This window comes from Heliangelus exortis, chromosome 6, assembly GCF_036169615.1.
Source record: "Heliangelus exortis chromosome 6, bHelExo1.hap1, whole genome shotgun sequence".
NCBI classification, from domain to species: Eukaryota; Metazoa; Chordata; class Aves; order Apodiformes; family Trochilidae; genus Heliangelus; species Heliangelus exortis.
In genome coordinates this window covers 6,720,441-6,741,148 of record NC_092427.1, presented here as the reverse complement: position 1 = coordinate 6,741,148, position 20,708 = coordinate 6,720,441, and the positions used below count along the sequence as shown (strand labels likewise).

Here is a 20,708-nt window from a genome sequence, read left to right as displayed (position 1 = left end):
TCTGTTTTGCCTGTGGCTGTCCTGAACACAAGTAAATGTCATCATAAATTTCAATAAAACTATACAGGTTCACCACTGCTAGTTTGACAGCCAAACCCTGTATGACTCCAGAAGTTTTATGGAAAGGCTGGGTTTATCCATCATCAAAATTTAATAAACATCCCATAAAATGAGACAGTCATGAGCTAGTGTATGTACTTTCATCCCTTCCAAATCTGTAGGTTTTTATTTAAGTAATTTTTCATGCCAGAGGCATGTAATACAGTTTCCCAATAGGATGTAATCTTTCTTTCACAGGAGACCCACTTTACCTCCTCCACACTTTTTTTCACTTTCTTTGCATTCAGTTTCAACAGGTTCCTGTTTGCTGATTTCATCAGAGTGCTGGGTCACCATTGCCCCAAAATCTTCTCTTCTGTCTTCGGCACTGCACGCTGCTCTCTCTTCATTTCTTCTGGAGTCCTTTGACACATCTTCCTCAGTCTGGCTTCTGCAAGTTTCACAATTTCTCTCAACTACAGTTGAAGAAACAAGAAAAGGAATTATTTATGGTACCCATACAAGCAGACACCTAACCAAACACAGAAGGAGACAAGATCATGCAAAATGAAATAGAAAATCTTATGTTTTGTTCTCTAATATTATTACTGTGCAACCACTTAGGAAACTAGAGCTACCTGTAATGTTAGGAAAAGAAACACATGGAACAAAGTTTTCCATTTATGCAATTTCATGCACCCAGCTTCATGTCAGAATATATGCAATAAATAATGTAGCTACCAATTCTATTTAATATACAATTACTGTATATCATAAACACACATAGCAGATTTCTAGGCATTGATCTATACCTGTGAAAACAGAAGTTGTCCCTACTTGAGCAAGCACAAGAGACCTGAACAAAATTTCAAAAACCTGGGCAAAGAACCTTTCTCCTTCCCTTGTAATTTAAATTGCAAATATGGCAATAGATTTATAATAAAGCCTCCAGATAGATTAAATACATGTAATAAAAGACAGCTACACTGAACTGTTAGAGAAATGCCATATTTTTCAGAAGAGATTTGTCATCTCTCCTGACAAATATACAACATCCAATGTAATAAAACAAATACACCACATTGTTTAGTTTTGAAAAGTAGAGGAAAGGTTTGCCATTTAATTGGATTCAGAATATTCATGTATTCAAAAGTACTGTTTTTTCTGAAGCTAATCCCAGCTGAAATGAAAAATGCATATTTTCTCTGCAGCACACTTTACTTACCTTTACAGTTTTGAGGGCTACTGCATATTTCACAGTAAGGAAGCAATTCATTATTACTGTAAGTGCAAACACTGCAGTGCCAAACTTTATTTAAAGCTGTACTTTTGCTTGAAGTATTTGAGCCACAAGGAAGGGCTTCACTTTTTTTTTCTGAAAACAAAGAGGGCTTTTCTCCAGTCAAAGATATTTTCTCTTCCTTACTGGAGCTGACTGGAGAAGACTCACATATGCTTCTTGGTCTTTTAGCTTCAGGTTCACAGGTACTTTCAAGACAGCTGATATCCACATCACTCGTTCTTGTGGAATCCAGGTTTTCATTGCACTCCTCTGCATCATCTCCTTTTGTGACTTCAGATGATTTTAAATCACAATGCAATGAATCATTACCAGAAAATATTTTGCGTTTCTTCTCAGTGGCAGATTTTGGGGAAAAGAAAGAACGTATGTCATGCTGTCTTTCCTTTTCAAACTAGGAAAGAGAAAAAAAAAAAATAAGCCCTACATAAAATTACTGCATCAGAAGCTGTTACATTTGTGATTTTTCTTCAGTAATATTACTCTCTAATTCAAGAAGCTATTGTTTACTTTGGTGATGGAAAACAAACCAACCTTGTTCCTTTAAGAACGAACAGCTAGCAGAAAAATTCAAAATTCCTCTTTTGTTTTGTAAAAAGTATTTACAATATTCTCATAAAAATTCTATACCAGCATAAACCAAATCACATTTATTTATCATAAAATAAATACACAAAATTGGTATGACACGTGCCTATCTTGGCAATGTCTATTACAATAAAAGGCTTTTAGACATTGTTTTTAAAATAAAGGCCAATTAAATTCAGTGCAGTTAAATAAAGATGTGATTTGAACAGAAATTTGTTTGTTTTATCCCACTCTGAAGATGTCTCAGTCACCTAAACATAGCATAAGGACCCACCAGAAGTCTGTAGATTATATTTACACCCAGCAGAGCACTTTCCCCAAGTCAATCTAATTTAAAAAATGAATTTAAGCAATGGTTAAGATTTTTTTAAATGAAAGAAAAAAGACAAACATAGGTTTTGACTCTTACGTGTGTAAACGTAAATTCATTTTTGGGATCTTCTAGACTTTCATTTGGGGTCCAGGTCTCAGCAAAACTCAAAAAATCCCATTTCTCCTTATCACCTTCTTCAGCCTGCATTTTCTCTTTCTTGCCATTCAAGGTGCTGCCTGTAACTTTGGCCTGTAGAAAGATGATTTCCATAAAGTTTCCAACAAATTCACGGGTTGGACCAAATTTTTTAACCTGTTTTTACCCACTTTGCTTCCCTTGAAAATTTAATTCAGCATTTGCAAAGTAATAAACTCTGTAGTCATTAAAAAAACCTGTATTAAAACTACTCCTCTTCCAGCAGCCATTTCTGCAAGGACAACAATAAGTAGTGTATTTAACACAGTATGGCTCACAAAAAGGTGTATACAAAATGTTCAGAAGTTAAAAGATAATATCTACATTTTGTACATCTCTTAATCTTTACATATTTTGCTTGGCATGTGGAGATAAACAAGGAAAGAATTAATTGTAAGAAGCAGCGTAGTGAGAGAATATGTAAGGTAAATTATTGGTGAATTACTGAGACCACCTGCACCATATTAAAGGAGACTCTTAATACTGGACTGATACTTTGTTAGAAGTACTTACAGGAATTAGAATAAAGAACTTAATTCCCCAAGGAAATGTCAAGTAAAGTTTGAAGTATTTATATTATCTAAATTGTGATTACTTTGCAGCAGGAGAGGAATATATTGGCAAAAGATATATTTATCAGCTTCTCAATGTAGGACACTTGTTTGGACACAAACAAATGAACTCCTCTGCAACACAGGGGTAGCCAAATGCAGGAACAACAACTGTAAACTGGCATATGAATCAGGAGAAATCCTGTGTAAACACAATCTCAAACTATTCTGACAACTAGAATTTAAAGGTCAGTTCTTTCTATGTTGGCTCTTAGGGAAGTGTCAGAAAACAAGAGCTGACCGAATACTAATACACCTCAGTTACTGAAACAAGACATAAATGAATGGCATCAAAGGATAAAAAACAGTCACAAAAGCAAAACCAGCCAAATTACTTTTATTAGTCCTGTGAACTCTTGAAGGTTTTTCGTGTAAGGAAAAAAAGCAGGATGGAATTATTGCTCGTAATAAGGACTAAGTAATAAGGACTAAGTAATACCCAAAGAAAATCACAACAAAAGATTAATGTAATCTTGGGTCTGCTGAATGTTTATTTCTCAAATGATTCTGCCTCTCTGAAACAAAGCTTAGTTAAGGCAAAACATTCATACAATTAAGAAAATCCAAACAAACCAAGCCAAAGATAGTCTAGATGTTATTGTGCAGAAAACCTAAAAACTCTGAATTGAACAACCAGAGCAGTAAAAAGCTAGAAGGAAGATAACTCAACAATCTTCTGTAGTTGTGACCCATCCCATTTGTCTTGGCTTAGAGTTACCTTATTTATCTTTGGATCTTAAACAGAGAGCAAAAAGCTAGACAAGACTAATCCAGAAGAGACAAAGATATTTTCATGATTGGCAACTCTAGGTCTGTCAATTTCTCCTACAGTCAGATACTGATCTATAAAAGCAAGAATGTTGCTTTGCACATGCAGTTTGCCACCTTAAGCATAGAAAGTTCTGGATTATTCAGTTCCTACTCCACACACACCGAGAGGTACCTTGCGGTTCAGCATTGCCCACATAAGAGTGTCCATGGTTCCTTTTGCAATGAGGAAGTGAACATTCACAGAACTGTGCTGCCCAATTCGGTGTGCTCTGTCTTCTGCTTGCTTAATGTGCCCTGGATCCCAGTATAATTCAGCAAACACAATGTGAGTAGCAGCAGTGAAAGTTAAACCCTGAAAAGAAGTAAATGCATTTTAGAAAAATGATTCCACGCAAAACCAACTGAGTAGCTAAAGTAAAAGAAAGTTAAAGGTTGTACAGAACATTTTAAAATGGAAATAAGTGGGACCAACTAATAGCAGATGGGCTGATTTCTCCCTTGGGTTTCAGTAGATACTGATAGGGCTCAGAAAATACTTCAATATTGTACAAACACTGCATACTGCTTTTCATTAGGGAAGTATTTCTATCAATCAGGTACGTTTAGAGAAACTGAGTTTTTATTCAAGAATGAGATGCTGCTGCTTATTTTACCCAAGCAATTTCAATAGAGGCTTAAAATAGTCAACATGATCAGTGCAAAGAATGAATATGTGAGTCTACAAAAGACATACTGCATGAACTGTTTTTGTAAATCACTGCAGTCACCAATGACTTCAGTATTGATATTCTTCCAGTTTCTTATTTCACATATTTTCTTTTTTTCATCCTACCTGTCCAGCTGCCTGAATACTCAAAATAGCAACCCGGGTATCAGGATCCTTCTGAAACTGATTAACCAGGTGTATTCTTTCTGCTGAAGGAACACTTCCATCTATTCGTATGTAGCGAACCTGTAATGTACCACCAGGGAGACAAAGATAAAGTTACCCATGTCCTTTTTTACACACAATCACCCTCCAGTCCCCTTGTGAAAAAATATGAAAATTGTTCTCTTTCTATCACAGGGATCCACCAGCGTTGGCCTTTGATTTACAGTTAAGCCTCTCGATCTAGAGAAGTGCAGAATTAGTCTTCCCTGTTAACAAAGGTGACAACACCACAGGAACTTAGAACAGAATACTCTGTAAAAAATAAAATCTGGAATGTCCTCAACATGACCTACTAGAATTCAAAGCATTTTAAATAGTAACAGTATTAAATAGCAAAGTTAGGCATCATTCCCTAGCAACGGTTTAGAGTCCAACTCAAATAATATGAAATGGTTTGCAAACATTTTTATTGCTTTGGATTAAACGTTCAGGTGGGATGAGAGCGTTCTGTGAAAACTAGAAAGGAAACCAAAGCACACCAGTGGAAAAATCTGGGAAACAACTGCCTATTCAATAATAATATATCACAGTGTTTATGTTGTCTTCAAATGCAAAATATTTCTTCAAACCCACAGAGTCGCCCTAATTCAGGGGCTCTGGTCTATATATACTTAAAATCTGTAAATTCCTGCATGCACATGAGGTTCTACTGACAAACACCAACACAGCTCATGCACATTTGCAAAGTCTGAAGTTAAATCTGTGTGCCCATTTCTTAGATCATTACCTCACTTTCTAAAACTGCTTCTGTACAGGCTTGAAGCATGCTTAAGTGGTGAGCAAAAACCAGAAACTTCAGTTTGTCATTTTCAAGCATCATTTTGATATAGTCCTTTACTGCTCCTGCCTGGAAAAAGAGGGTACATTTTCATTAATCAGACATACAAAATGTTCAAAAAGACAGCTTCTATTTTGATGTTTTTCAGCTACTTGTACTATGAAAAGATAAATTACCATACTTTTTGCTACGCATGTAAGATTTATCACACATTTTCAAGTATAAAATTCTTCACATTATTTTTGTTTACAAAATAACACAGCTTTGTCTTCATGAAACCTATCTTGTTTCTTCAGAGAAAAAATACCACCAACTTTATCCTCAAAAGATCACATATTTACATGCCACTTTTTCCAGATTAAGATATAGGTAGAACTCCTTTTGTTTACAACACTATTTTTTCATGTTTTAAGCCATATTTAAAAAACAAAACAAAAACTGATTTCTGCCCAAACATATTTCAAACAGGTAAGGTATTGTGTAATCAGAACTTCTGTATCTGTACCCAGAAAGCTATACATCAAAATTGAAGAATAATTTTGATTTTTTCATGATAGTACAATCACAAAAAATTGCTCTATTTATACATTCATACATTATTTTGTCTCAAATATAATTTTCAGCATCTTCTACAAAAAATATTAAAGTAACGGTGACAGTTAATAACAAAATTTATCAGTGATCAATGGTGAATGTGATACCCACTGCATTGTCCTGGGTTTTCTTTTTTTTTTTTCTCTTTTTTCATCTTTCAATTTCCTCCTTGAAAATGGATTGAGAGGATAGGGGAGAGAAGCTACAGTACTTCAGGAGGTGAATGCAGAAGAGGGGTTCCCTTTTGATAAAACAGAAAGAGATCAGCTACAGGAGAGTGCTCTTCCACGTGTATCCATGGGAGAACCAGTGTGGTGAGAATGCAGTCTGTGGAAGGGCTGCATCAGTCCTGGGTCAGCTGCAGCAGCCACCAAGACACAGGTACAGATGGCCCTGAAATATCCACCTTCAGCAGACCCCTAAGTGGGTGAGATGCATCCAGTGTTGTTGGGACACTCAGCCAGCTTGGTTGATTACCTGATCAGTAATGGGTTTAACACTTAGCTCAGGTAATTATGATGAGGTTCATCCTATGCCATAAACATACAAAAAAACCCAGTGTTTCCCCACGTTGTGATTATAAAGCAAACCAAACAAACTCATCTAATATTCAGGTCAATACAACTGATTTTCTTAGTTGAAAACACACCAGGTATTTTAAACAAGTTAAGAAAAGTTTTCCATGCTCACCTTGGCAATGGCTGTTTCTTTATACATCCGTGTGATTAGATTCATGACTTGAGAAAAGTGGTTTTCAGTGGCATCTGAATTCAGATTTCTCATTAATTTCTCCCACTCTGAAAAAGTGGTATTCAAATTCTAATTGGCAGAAGAAATCAGTGGTTAGATACATAGTACAAAGCATGTTCTGCCACAACATGTACATTTCAAGCATGGAACAGCTAGGAACTGGGTACTTGAGAGAACTCCATCACATTTGTCTAAAATTAACTTTAGGACTCAAAATTTAAAGGAAAGGAAGTCAGAAAAAAGGAAGATTGTCCTGAAATTACGTGATGCCAAAATATTGCCATATTCATGTTCTCCATGTTGTATTTGAAAGAGTAACAGATTTTATGCTATTTACTCACACATTCTTTGTAACTACATAGAATACCCATGCATACATATAAAGACTTACAAATACATAGATACTTCTATTAACTCATAAATATTTTAGCAAAAAGTGGAAAATTCACCTTAGCTGCAGCTTGTGGGAGGTCAAAAGGAATACGTTGTCTAACTTTGGGAGGCAACTGAGTTAGAACATCACTTTTCAGCCTTCTGATCATAATTTCACTTAAAAGTTGATGCAGTTCTTTTAAATTGGAAGCTCCTCTACAGTCCCAATGAGCTCTTTTACCAAAAAACCTGAAATGAAAAATAAATACCAACACCTGAGGATGAAAATGCTCTTCCAAATTCATAGAAGCTTTCAGTACATTATACATTTAAAAGCACACTGTTAGATATGAAGGTGTGCTGGATAGCAACACTCAGTGTTCCTGTTTAGTCCAGAGAGATGACTGCTTTCTGCCTGATTCCTCCCAGCACTCCAGTCACAGCTGCTCCAGCTTCCCAGAAGATACCACTGCCTGCAGGCATTACTACCCACCACATGCACCCAGTCCCCATCTTGTCCCACCTACACTTCCCTTTCCACAGGACATATTGCTCAGGTATCATTTTATAACTCTGACAGACTAATGAGAACACTGTAACACCATGAAAATCATTATTATTATTATTATAATGGGAACAATGGGTAGGGAAACTATAATGAAAGCTGCAAATAATCACCATTACCAGACAGAATTTAAAGCTAAAGGCATCAGCTTTAAATGTAATACTTTTTAATAAGCCAGGTTAAACAGAGGAAGTAGGTTTAAGGTTTAAAAGGTAAAGGATGAAAGAGAAAGAATTTATTAACTTAGTCTTCCTTTTTCTTTAGCTGTTTTTATGAAAGAGATGCAGCAGGAACAGCAACTTTCCTCTGTCAATATTGCCAAGAGAAAACAAGATAACAAGAATGACACATTTTGCTACTGGAGATTTTTCAGATATTAAGAAAAGCTCAGGTAGCATTTTCCAAGGCCAGGAAAGTATGTTTCAAGCATGTACTTTCACTGGGTTTGTTTCTTCTTTGTTTCTTTTTTTTGTATAAAATATCATTTAGAGAAGCTTAAACCTTAGTGAGCTTATCATCAGTGTTATATACAATTGGCTGCCTATAATTATGTGAGTAAGGGGCTTCTTTGGCCTATTTATATGGCTGTCCTTAGAAAGGTGTCTTCCCTCCAGCTTGAGCACTGGGGATATAAAAGAAACAGGAGGCAAAAATGCACAGAAATACTTTGGACCTCATCTTTAGAGACAGGTATTTCTGAACACTGCAGTGAAAAAAACCCAAAACATTTTCACAGAAAGCACTACATAAACCAATCCTATCAAGTTTATTACCACAGGATGTTTTCTTTCTAAGAAGTTATAAGGACATGGTTATTTACTGAAAGCTTGCCAAACCCTGACCTTGATTTTTATTACATCTGTGGTATTCCAAAAATAACATAATCATTTATGATTGAGTAGCCAACCATGCTTGTACCTACGCACACTTGTGGTGTGAAAATTATAGATGTATTCAGTCAAAACACCATGGCAAAAATAGCATTCTTCTGTCTGAAAATTAAACAGACCTCTTCCATGTTATTTGAAGTTAAGTGGTGATAAAATGCATATGATGGAGGGAAAGAAAACAAGTTATATGAACATGAAACCATGTAATTATTACTGTAAAAATTAATCTAAATGCTAGCCAATTTAGCTGTCAAAATCTATTGTTTTGAATATAGGCAAAGTTGTAGATAAGAAAATTTTTAGCTAGGCAAATGTTTCAAGTGTCTTCTTTTCTCATAACCTATTTCATTCCAGATTGTGACACAGATTCAGAAGGGTGAAACCAGGCTTTTCAAATCAGAGCTTCTTCTATCCGTCTATTTTAGAATACAGCTAGAGAAACTGATCACTAAAATACAGTTTAGGGAAGCAAGTCAAAGGGAAGTGAATTCTCCTTATGAATGCAAATCCAGGACAAGGACAAGGTCCTGGACAAGAACTTACAGTGCTTACATTTGATCCCTCAGAATTACAAACACACTACTGTGCTTTTGGGAGTTTTATACCTTTACTTTTACTCAGTTAATCTGTAAAATACAGAGACAAGTATAAGACTGAGCATCAGAATTTCTTAAGTAGCTGCAGGTGAAAACTATACAGTTTATACTAAAGACAGTATTACAAATAATTTTCCTTAAAAGAATGCTGGCATTTAAATTTTATTTCAAAGTTCCAATTTTGTCCTCAAAGTCCCCTAACAATTTAATCATTGTCCCAGTTCTCTCTGATGGAGGAGATGGTATCTGACCCCAGGTTTCCAAGCAAGATGGTACGAAACCTCACTAGAGGAAGTCCTTACTGATTCTCCCACTTCACATGACAACAAAATAATAAGAAAATAAATGAGCAAGTACATTTATACCTGACATGAGCATCACAGTATTTTTTGGCATATTCACTCCAAGTTCCAAATCTTTTTGGAAAGAGTGCCTCAATCTGCATGAAAAGCTGTATTTAAAAAAAGAGATAATGAAAAAATGCCTGTAAATGAAAAGGCTTCAGAAATAATTATTACATGATTACTTTGTTAAGTTTACATTCAACAGTTGCACAAAAAAATATGCAGCTCAGCACATGTGTAAAGGATATGAATATTCATGTCTCTTGAGACCGGACAGCTGTGGGAAGCCCTCAAAGTACAAAGCACCCTGAAGGCAATAATGCAATGCTGAAAAGATATCTACTGAACAAGAAAACATGGATGGGAATATGTTAACCCTAAAAATATAATTTTAGTCACTTGCCAGGCTTCTGCAAAGCTTCAGTGCAGGTATTCCATGAATAGTCTGCTTCTTGAAAAACCTACTCAGTCTGAAGTATGACTTCCAAAATCAGACACTGTCAATAGAGACCAGAAATTTCACACCTTTCTTCCTGGTTGTGGTCAATACCAGTTTAGACAGCCTTAGCCAGAAAGAAACCTACTTTACAAGCTGGATTACTGTCAGATTTTTCTACATTCAAAGATCACTACTAGATCCAAGACACACTCCTGTAGCAGGGGTAGCACAGAGACAGCAATAATATGGAAGGCTCTCTCCTAAATGCACTTCCCTGCCATTCTCTTAAATTGACTTTACATCACCTGTGCCATTTAAGCTTTTTTATTACCTAATCACATGCTAGTGACCTCTCCCAGAAAGAAAATCCCTACAGCCTACTCTTGTTCTTCACACAATTCTTTCAACATTCTATAAAATATACATAAATGTAAACAATGCTTTTAATTTTGTATACATATTCAGTTTAAAGACTTCACAGAAAGATTCTGCATATGACACAAACCTGATTAAAAAGATAGAATGCTTTTAACATGCTGCCTTATAAGGCCATGGCAGAACTTGAAAAAAAAGACTCAAACTGTTTTCTGGTTTTCATAAATTTTTATCATTATTGCAATCAAGGACACCTTGTACACAATTTTCTTTGAAGACCTTTAGTAGTGTTGCATACCAATCTTGGTATCAATGTCCTGCATAAAAGTATTACACCTTCTAACTGCATTTCTTCTTCCAAGGTTGGTTGCACTGTCTTTGGTACATGTGCAGGAAGTTTCATAATTAACCACATCCACTGATAGAAACATTTGTTTTAAATAAACACTCATAACACACCAAGCCCTTTTTCATACCTGGATGTAAAACATTGATAGAATAAACTCAAAGACATTGTTTTAGTTTCATATAACTCATGCTACCTAAGGCAGATAGTGCACTGCTTCATGTCACAATGCATGTATTTGTACATATTCAAGAAAACTACAAAGTTGTGAATTTATTACTGATATCATCCTTAAAAATAACACACACACACACAAAAAAACCAACAAAACAAAACCAAAAAAACAAAACCACAATATGTCAGATACCTCTTCAGGTCTTCCTAGAGCAGGAGTTCCAGTCAGAAGAACAGCTCTAACAGCTTTCTGCACAACGGGCAATAAAATCTTGCTGCGGGTGGCATTTCTAGATTTCATGTAGTGTGATTCATCAATCACAACAACCTTAAAGTTCTGCCTGTACAAAGTGTCTACTAATGTCCGTGCATCAGAAGTCAACAGGCCATAACCCAGTACAGTCACTTTGCTGGTTGATATTCTCCTGAAAGAGAAAATCCAGAAGTTTTCTCAGTAAATTTTCCTTGCAAGAAAATTGATATGGCAAAGGAATGACACCAAACTGATTTTTTTAAAGCAGGTATGTATGACATCTGTTCATTCATTAGGCATATCAACATACATAAGCTCAAGGTATAAAATGATTTTAAAATCACTAGAGAGAACTGTGGCCCTTTAGGAGCCTTGGAGAAGCACAAGAACTCCTGAAGTTCTTAGACAAACAAGTTACCAGAATGCCAGTCATAGCTGGTCTACTCATCTGTCAGACACTACTGCTCAGCTGGAATGATTTTTCATCTGTTTCCTAATTGCAACATCACAAAACACACTAAGCTTATGTTTCTTTCACATGATGTATGTGCACATTCATGTATCTGGACATAAAAGGAGAAGCAACTGGCACTGTGGCCAGTGCACTGCAAACTGGCTTCTACTGTATACATAAATGCAGGAAAACAAGAATTCCTCCCAACCACCTTTTTTGTGAAGGATGGATTAAAAAAAACTATGAGTACAATTATTCTAAACAGAACCAATTATCCAAGCAACATCCCACTTCGAATTTGTTAGAAATAAGAATGTAAATTGATGCCTAAATATATTTAAACCTATTTTATTCAAAAAGTTAAACAATATTCAAGCAGTAAATTTAATTAGTGAAGTTTTGAAGAAAAGGAGCGTTTGGAACTAGGAGAAAGAAAAGCTGAACATATGGAATCAGTATTTAACAAATTGCTAAATCAAGTTTAGCAGCTGTATTTTTGTATTTGCAAATGCACAAAACACTTTTTACTGTTAAAATATTAATTAGATCAACAGCTACCTCACTTACAGATAAGAAGCCTCCTGCAACTTAAGCAAGCAGAAACATAAGTTTTCCTCTCCCCTTGTTGAATAAAAGTATGTGACAATGGCTAAGGCCAAGTCCTTTTAAAAATCTTAAAAGACAGAATGAACACAATTCTGTTTGCCATTTACTTTTGCCATAATTTCCTTTATTCCACATTTCTCCTTTCAATATTCAGCACTATAAGCATTAAGTTTGTGTGCATTTTAGCTAAATAACTTTAAAAAAGGAGAAAAACAGGCTCATTGGATCCTTATTCTAGCTCCTACATTAATTTTTTTAGTATCAGTAGCAACTACGCCGTAAGCTTTTTAAAATGCATTTCCAGTTGGATTTTTCTGGTTACCACAAGGCAAGTTCCAAGCTACCATCTCATTTGCACATCTTGGTGGTCAAGTCACTTTTTGATACTCCCCAGACAACATGAAGATGAGTCTTATCCAAAAAGTTTAGAAAAACACCTAGACATGACCACAAAATCAGCCAAGTCATTTACAGTAAAGCAGACTGAAAAATACCCTTATAATAGGAGAGTTATTCTAATAACACATCAGACTTCTAGTGTCTCTCTGATGAACTCACGCTATTATGTCTAAAGACAGAAAGCCTAGGTCACAGTGACCTTTTCAGTAATTTAGAGAATACTCATTCTAACTTACAAATTTTCTCAGTCTACTTAATAGAATTTAACAGTAATTACTTCCGTATTTCTTAATGCATAGCAGTAATTGTCCAGAGATGCATTAAAAAATGCTTCACAGAAGCTAACGTATACAAGCTAACTCATCAGAGTTGAGAGATAACTTTATATGTTCAATTTGAGACATGTCAAAGTAATCTAATTTCCAGCAGATAAGCACTGGCTACTTTGCAAAACCAGACCTCTCCAAAGCTTTCAAAGGAGACAAGTAATTACTATAATATAATATAATATAATATAATATAATATAATATAATATAATATAATATAATAATACAAAACCAGGAAGAGTGTCTGACAGACCAGAGGGTCATGCTGCCATCCAGAGGGGCCTTGACAGGCTGGAGAAATGGGTTGACAGGAACATCACAAAGTTAAACAAGAAGTGCAGAGTCCTACACCTGGGGAGGAACAACCCTGTGCAGCAAGGGATGCTTGGGGACACCCAGCTGGAAAGCAGCTCAGTAGAAAAGGTCCTGAGTGGGGGTCCTGCTGGACACCAAGTTGGACATGAACCAGCACTGTGCCTTTGCAGTGAAGAAGGTGGATTAGACTCAGTGCTGCCTGCAGGATGAGGGAGATGATCCTTCCAGGCAACACCTGGAGTGGTGTGTCCAGTTCTGGGCTCCTCAGTGGAAGACAGACATGGATGTTAGAAAATACAGCAAAGGGCCAACAGAGATGCTTCAGGAACTGAAGTGTCCCTCCTGTAAGGAAAAGCTGACTGGGTCAGATTAGCCCATCAGTGAGAAGGCTCAGGGGGATCTTATTAATGTATATAAATACCTGAAGGGAGGGTGCAAAGCAGACAGAGACAGACTCCTTTATGTTGTGTGCCCCATGACAGCACCAGGGGCAATGGGCACAAGCCAAAACATAGCAGGTGCTCTCTGAATACCAGAAAACAGGTTTTTTTTACTGCAGAAGTAACTGAGCACTGGAACAGGTTGCTCAGAGAGGTTGCAGGGTCTCCTTCCTTGGAGATATTAAAAAAAACCTGAACACAGTCCTGGGCAACCAGCTCTAGCTGGCCCTGCTTGAGCAGGAGGGGTTGAACAAGCCTTTCTATAGAAGAATAATAAAATTTACTCACCCAGTATCAGTTTTGTTCTGAATGATGGTAATATCATCTGGAGACAGTTCAGGAATCCATTTCTCCATCTCATCAACCCAAGGGTATCTCAGAGATGAAGGCACTACAATTAAGAGAGGCCATTCATTTTTATAGTAATAGGAAATGGCAATTGCTTGAATGGTTTTACCTAGCCCCATCTGGGAAAAAGAAAAGAAAAAAAATTAAAAATAGAAGTCTCTGTAGAAAAAGCAAATTCCATTTAGAAGAGCCACAAATATATTACAAAGAGAATCAGATTAAGGAAACAAAGCCAAAGAACTAGTTACATACTAACTACTTTAGAATCAATTTGTTACCACACATCATCTTTATGAAAGCAGATGCTTTTCTTTAAATGAATTAATATATGTTATATCTGGTTAGTTCCTTAAAGCTGAAAGAGGCATTTTAATTAATTTCAGAAGATTTTCTGTTCTGGGCTTTAGTATGGTAGAATATAAATAAAAAACTAACTTGTTAAACTACCAAAAACATTCTTAAAAAGCTAATAATAGGAAAGAAAAGTATGGGCTATCTTAAATGACAATTTAGGACAAAGTTACATAAAAAACAGAGGAACAAAGGAGGATCTATATGAAGAACTGCTTTTGACCCAGTTTTCATTCACCACAGCTAATTGTTTCTCTATCCTGTAACATAGGACACGAAGTCCACCTAGTGGAGAACTCAGATTTAAAGACAAGGTGAAGGGTAGAATACATTACACAGATATGTATTTAACAAGAAAGTACTTCCTTTATATTATCAAGGTAAGTACCTCAACATTTTTGCCAAAGAATGCAGCTGTTTTCCCTACTTGTTTACATGGCAAGAGATAGTTCCAGATTCCTGTCCCTACTCCAAGGTAGAACAGCAACATATTTTTAGAGGATGTTTTAAAAAGATACTATTGTTACTGTACTTTAAATCTTACATAATTTCATAATACTGGTATCTGCACAGTAATTATATGATCTCCACTTTGCACACAAAATTTCTTTTTGCATGTTTTCTTTTACCAACATTTTCTTCTTCCTTTAAAGCTCTGTCAACAAGCATAAAATACACACAATACAAGCACAGAATATACCACTGCACAATACTTCCTCCAGTGCCAGACCCACTGTCCTTATGAAGTATATGTTATGTACTTTGGAATAAGTATATCTTGCAGTACTTTTTATTGCTAAGAGAAATATACAGTTTACTTTCAGATTCCAGGAAGGAATTAAGAAACTGCTTTAATAAAGGAATAGCTACTGCTGATATTTTGATTTTTCCCAAGCTTGCCTTTTCTCCTCACTGAATGCTTTTGTATCCTCTGAAGCTTCCAGAAATTTCACATTCTATGTCAGGATAGTTTCTCTCCAGCTACAATTTTTATACTATACATAGTATTTTTATACAATGAGGAGTTGCTTTAATTCCAGTAATTAAACTCTCTCTCCCCCCACTCTACCCTCAGTGTTTCAAGAAAACCTTAAATAAGAATTGTAAGACTATATCAACCCCCAAACATTAACTCTTCTTCAGTCAGGGTTTATACTGACAGAAGTATAAAGAACATTATAATCTACTACGAAAATGCTTTATCTGCAGGAAGAAATGCCAGACCCCAGTGTCTCTAATATGGAATAAAATAGAAATTTTCACATGTATGGAAGTAATGGAAGTATGGAATTTCACTATTACTACTTGATCAGTGCATTTAAAGAAAAGTTCTATTTGGAAGGCATATCTGTTTAAAATCCATTTCTTTATGCTAGGAGTGTCTCCTAATCTGTATCTATGCAGTTATAAAATAATTAAAAAATAAAAATGAAATCAATTTAGGTAATACTTTAAGATTTAACAATACAGGAGATTCACCCTACCTAAATACAACTGAAAGACACCTTCTAAGTTTCCTCAAAGATTGCTTTAAGCTTATGTCAGGAGTCATTTTTTTTCCCCACCTAGGTATTTTCAGAATATCACAGAAATTATGCTTCTTTCATTACCAACCTTTCTGCCCACACCTCTTAAACAAAAAAGTCACATCTGCATGAATTACATTCGAAGAAGAACAATGGTGCTAAACATCACTTACCTCATCAGCAATCATACATCTAAATAAGAAACAAGAAGGGAGAAAAAAGCAGAAATTAATAGTAAATATAGCAGATAAACCAATATTTATAAATTGTTTACTAAAATTAAGTTATGGTTTTACTGAATCAATGAAAGAAGACTTCATTACTATAGATATGAACTACAAAAAATAAATCTGGTATGAATTTGAAAATAAGTATGCCAATTATTCTTTAAAAAGTATACTCAACTTTTTAGCATTGCTGAACTATTTGTATTGTAAAACAGAATTGATGCTTTGATCTAGTGATACATTAACTGTAACCTTACAAGTCAGTTTCAAGGCAAGAAGTACATCTTCAACTGTACTGTACGTTTTTGCTACTTAGCAATCAATGATTAATGATCAGTGATTATTTTTATGTCAGACTGATCCTAAAAAGCTGCTCCCCAGAGCTGTCACATTTGTTTTGAAATAGAAACTGACACTTCAGTCTGCCACCAATTTACCAGGTTAAGTATTAGAAAATGAACTTGATTTTTTCCCCCATTTTGGAGTCAGTTAATAATACTCCACATAAAGACACTGACAACTCCAAGCCCCCAGACAAAACTAGTAAATTGTGTTCAGCATGTTTACATTTTCTAAATATTAAATGCCATCTTTGATATGAACTCCTTAAATCATTTAGGGTTTTTTCCAGTTATGTATTACCTACATTCTTAACTCAGGGAGGATCTAGGAAACTTAAGTGCTCCTAGCCCATGCAAGCCTCTTCATCAAATTTTTGAAACTGGATGAAGGACAAAGGAAATTATTTGATAGATATTTAGTTAAACCATTAAATGCATGATGCTGCATCTTTCTAAATGTGCACCCTCAGTTACTTTACAGAATCAGCTCTCAACTATTTCACAAACATTTCCAAGCTGGAAAAAAAAACATAAAACAAACAAAAAGCAACCCCAAATCAAAACTACAAGACTATCCAAATCAAAAGTATTATTGAAAGAATTACAAGAGTTTGTTCTACCTTTAGCAATTAGTAGGTAAAACACATACATTAAATTCATACACATTAACAAATTCAGAGAAAGGCATGAGACCAAGCAAAAAGTGTGAAAAGAAGAAAGAAGCAGAGAGACAACCTATTCCCTTTTAAGTCTTACAGCCTGGTGATGTTTTAAAGTTCCCTTTTCTCCTGTAACAATCCCAGACTATACGAAGACACAGACTTACTAAACATATTCTGACCAAAATCAATGAAGGGAATTCCAAGGCAAGATCATGGAATCATAGCATGGCTAGAGTTGGAAGGGACCTAAAAGATTATCTAGTTCCAGTAAAGAATTTATTCCTAATGTCTAATCTAAATCTACCCTCTTTTAGTTTTAAGCCATCACCCCTTGTCCTGTCACCACGTGCCCCTCCCAAGCCTTCTCGTAGGCAAGATCTGAAACTGGAACAAAGTGTGAATTTCTTCATCAGAACAGTCAAGCTGCTTGGGTTGCAGTTAAGTAACTGGCAGATGAATTCTCCAGCTACCAGGTGATCTGTGAAGGTTTTCAAGCACTGTATAATTTTCTAAATTGTCATAAAAAGTAAACCAGAGAATAACTCCCACCAGTTGATATCATGTTGCCACACAGGGGTCATGTGCTTAGTCAACCCATTGACTGAGATACAGCAGTGAGTGACAGCAATAGACTGACAGCTCTATGCAGTCCATCAGTTTTTAGGATGTTGAAATGTATACAGACACAAAAAAGAGCCAAGTCTTAGAAATCATGAAATATTTAAGCTCTAGAACAGAATAAATGTCACAGGCCAATTTGCTTCCCCCCTGACTCCAGTATCCTTGTGCTTTTCACTAATTATTCCCTGTAGCTTTCTGCCACAGACACATACTACTCTTGGGGAATTGTTCTGATGCATCCTTCACAATCTCTTGACATCTTCTAAGGAAACTGAAACTCCTACTCCTACGCCACATAATGAGATGTGCACACCCTGTACCATGCAACTCAAATGCAATGCTCCTTCCATAAAGAAATGGAAAAGATCTCCCAGGTCTCTCTCTATATAACAAAATTTAATGCATCAAAATGTAAAAGTTTTTTATTTTGATACAGATAATCTTTTGAAGTAATATAGAACTGGTTTTTTCAGTGTTAGGTATTCTGAGGTTCGTGGAGCTACCCAAAAGCACATTGGAAAACAGCCATTTCAATTTAATGATTAATGCTTGCAGCAGCACCACCAATTTGGAGCTGTCATTATGTCTAGCAATGTGCATCTTGCCATAGGGCCAAAATGGACATTTCTGTGGTCAAAACAGAAATCTCACCAGAAGAGGTACACTGGCACTTTTCAGACATGATGTACAAAATAAATGTTTGATATTCTGTGAAATAATGGTACACTCTGTTTGTTCACTCAGTCTGCCAGTGTAAATTTCAATGTCTAATGATTTAATTAGTTTCTTTCAACTACCATAAATAAGAATTCAAAACATATCTATCTTAATTTTTTATAAGTAACAAATTATATACTTGGAATAACTTCATAACTACACTCCCCTCCCAAATTGTCATGAATGAAGCAATGAAAACAAAGGAAGAAAACATAGCAGAGCCCCAAAGTCTGCACAGATTTACAAAAGAAAAAAGGCAGGAAGAGAATTCTTTTTAATGGTAACTCATGATTGTGAGGCCTTAATGCTTGTGCTGTGCAGCTGGGCAAAGGCATTTATTTGCAGACAACTAATACACAATTAAAATTCTAAAATAATGTCAGTCTCTGCTCACTTCAAAGACTTATTTTTTTTTTCCATTTAATACTCACTGTTAATTGTTTGAACAAAAGCCTTTCTTTTCACAGATTCTTTCAGAGGCAAACTGTTTTCAGTACATTAATCATGATTTTTTTTAAGTTTTAAACCTGAAATCAACTGGAATGATTATGTTGGATGTTTTTTAAACTCCTTAGCCAAATGCAGAAAATGAGTAAGACTAGCAGTTAGCTACAGGGAAGAGGCACCTCACGAATATACCAAGGACCTTCTTTAACAATATAGTAAACTTAATATAAGGGCACAAGAGCAAATGGACAAACACAGCAATAGCTGAGAGTACATTACATCCAAGTAGCATCTGGTAGTAAGGAAATGTGGTAAAGAGGACAGGAATACAAGTATTTCTTGCCAACTTGTGCTGACAAATACACTATTTCTCAGCATATTAATGTACATTTTAGTAGATATTATGCCAGTTTAGACCCACAGAAATCAGTGAGAATACATAAGATTCTTTTGCGTGGTTATTTGGCATATGTGAACTAATTGTTTGAACACATTCTTTTTTTTCAGGATAGCAAGCTAAAACGAAGACATTTAGTGTGACTTACAAATTGCTTTGACAATTAGAAGCTGAGTAGCAACTAAAATAAATAGCCTTAAAAATACGTCAAACACAGGAACTTATGTTTTTTCAATGAGATTTTTTTCATTAAACTGTAGCCACTTAAAGTTTGATGACTTCATTATCTGCCAAACAATAAATTGTTCTGGTTTAATTCTTGCACCCATTTTCAGACTGTGCTCATACAAACCTTTGCTGCCATAGAATATCTCTGGTTTCATGTTTATAAACTTCCACTTAATATGTCTGGAGTGAAACTTCTTCTGTAGCAGCAATAACATTGCTGGTTTTCAGGTAATTCTAGAAACTCAACATTTTGTTGCTGGTAAATGAATGAAAGCAAAAAGTAACTGCCATTTCTTAATTCACAGCATAACCACTCTTAAAAGATAATGATAGTAAAGGGATCAACACAAGTTCTATCTTCCTTGTTTCTGCAGTAACAATCAAGTAGAGATTCCACAGAAACAATTAAATGCTTGAAAGTCTCATACTGGTAGTGGTATTTTGCTATTTTGTTAACCATTCAACATCTTCTCCCACTCAGCGATGAAATAGCTTTGTCATAACCAGTCTGGATTTTCTTCCTATGCTAACAATCCATACATTTTTTAGCCATTTAAACATTTGACTAGATACATCACAGATTGATATGAATCAGGTACACAAAAAATTGTTTTTAAAGCTCCCATTAAAGTACTTGAATGTGTTAAGTCCTCTGTTAAGATACAATTACCAACAGGAAGCACTACTTTGATCCATACTGCTCCTACTCAATTTCCTGAAGTGCTACAGTTTTAAAAGTATTGATTTATGCTAATTAATTATCATTACTGACACACTTGATAAAATTTTGATATGACAAACAAGAAGAATTTATGATAGAGGTATAAGTTAATATAACTAACAGAAGTGGAAGCTGAGGATATTCAAATTATTTTATGACCTAATACATTTTAGACCATTCACTCTCTGTAGTTCTCAGTTTTAGAATAAGAACCTTAAAAGATAGCTGCTTAATGTAGTTTCAAAATATGAGAAGTCCAAAATTTTTTCAATGAAAAATAGCTTATATTACATCATTGAGAGGGATCAAATGTTGTGTTCCCAGTTTATAATCACCATTAGATTTGAAAGGTAAAGA

At 35.3% G+C, this 20,708-nt stretch overlaps 1 protein-coding gene across 3 annotated transcripts in view; it reads right to left on the bottom strand.

The window, feature by feature from the left end:
* The window catches only part of ZRANB3 (zinc finger RANBP2-type containing 3), a 43,700-nt gene that overhangs the window by 9,208 nt on the left and 13,784 nt on the right, over window positions 1-20,708 (bottom strand). For 2 of the 3 annotated variants that reach the window (XM_071746496.1, XM_071746497.1), the window contains exons 3-14: window positions 16,164-16,182; window positions 14,054-14,232; window positions 11,165-11,396; window positions 9,659-9,744; window positions 7,320-7,491; window positions 6,811-6,939; window positions 5,476-5,595; window positions 4,650-4,769; window positions 3,990-4,169; window positions 2,337-2,489; window positions 1,265-1,733; window positions 312-515 (exon numbers count right to left, since the gene is read on the bottom strand). In XM_071746496.1, coding sequence (XP_071602597.1) covers window positions 312-515; window positions 1,265-1,733; window positions 2,337-2,489; window positions 3,990-4,169; window positions 4,650-4,769; window positions 5,476-5,595; window positions 6,811-6,939; window positions 7,320-7,491; window positions 9,659-9,744; window positions 11,165-11,396; window positions 14,054-14,232; window positions 16,164-16,182 — 2,063 coding nt within the window. The remainder of the gene's footprint in view (window positions 1-311; window positions 516-1,264; window positions 1,734-2,336; window positions 2,490-3,989; window positions 4,170-4,649; window positions 4,770-5,475; window positions 5,596-6,810; window positions 6,940-7,319; window positions 7,492-9,658; window positions 9,745-11,164; window positions 11,397-14,053; window positions 14,233-16,163; window positions 16,183-20,708) is intronic. The other variant, XM_071746498.1, reaches the window with a different exon arrangement.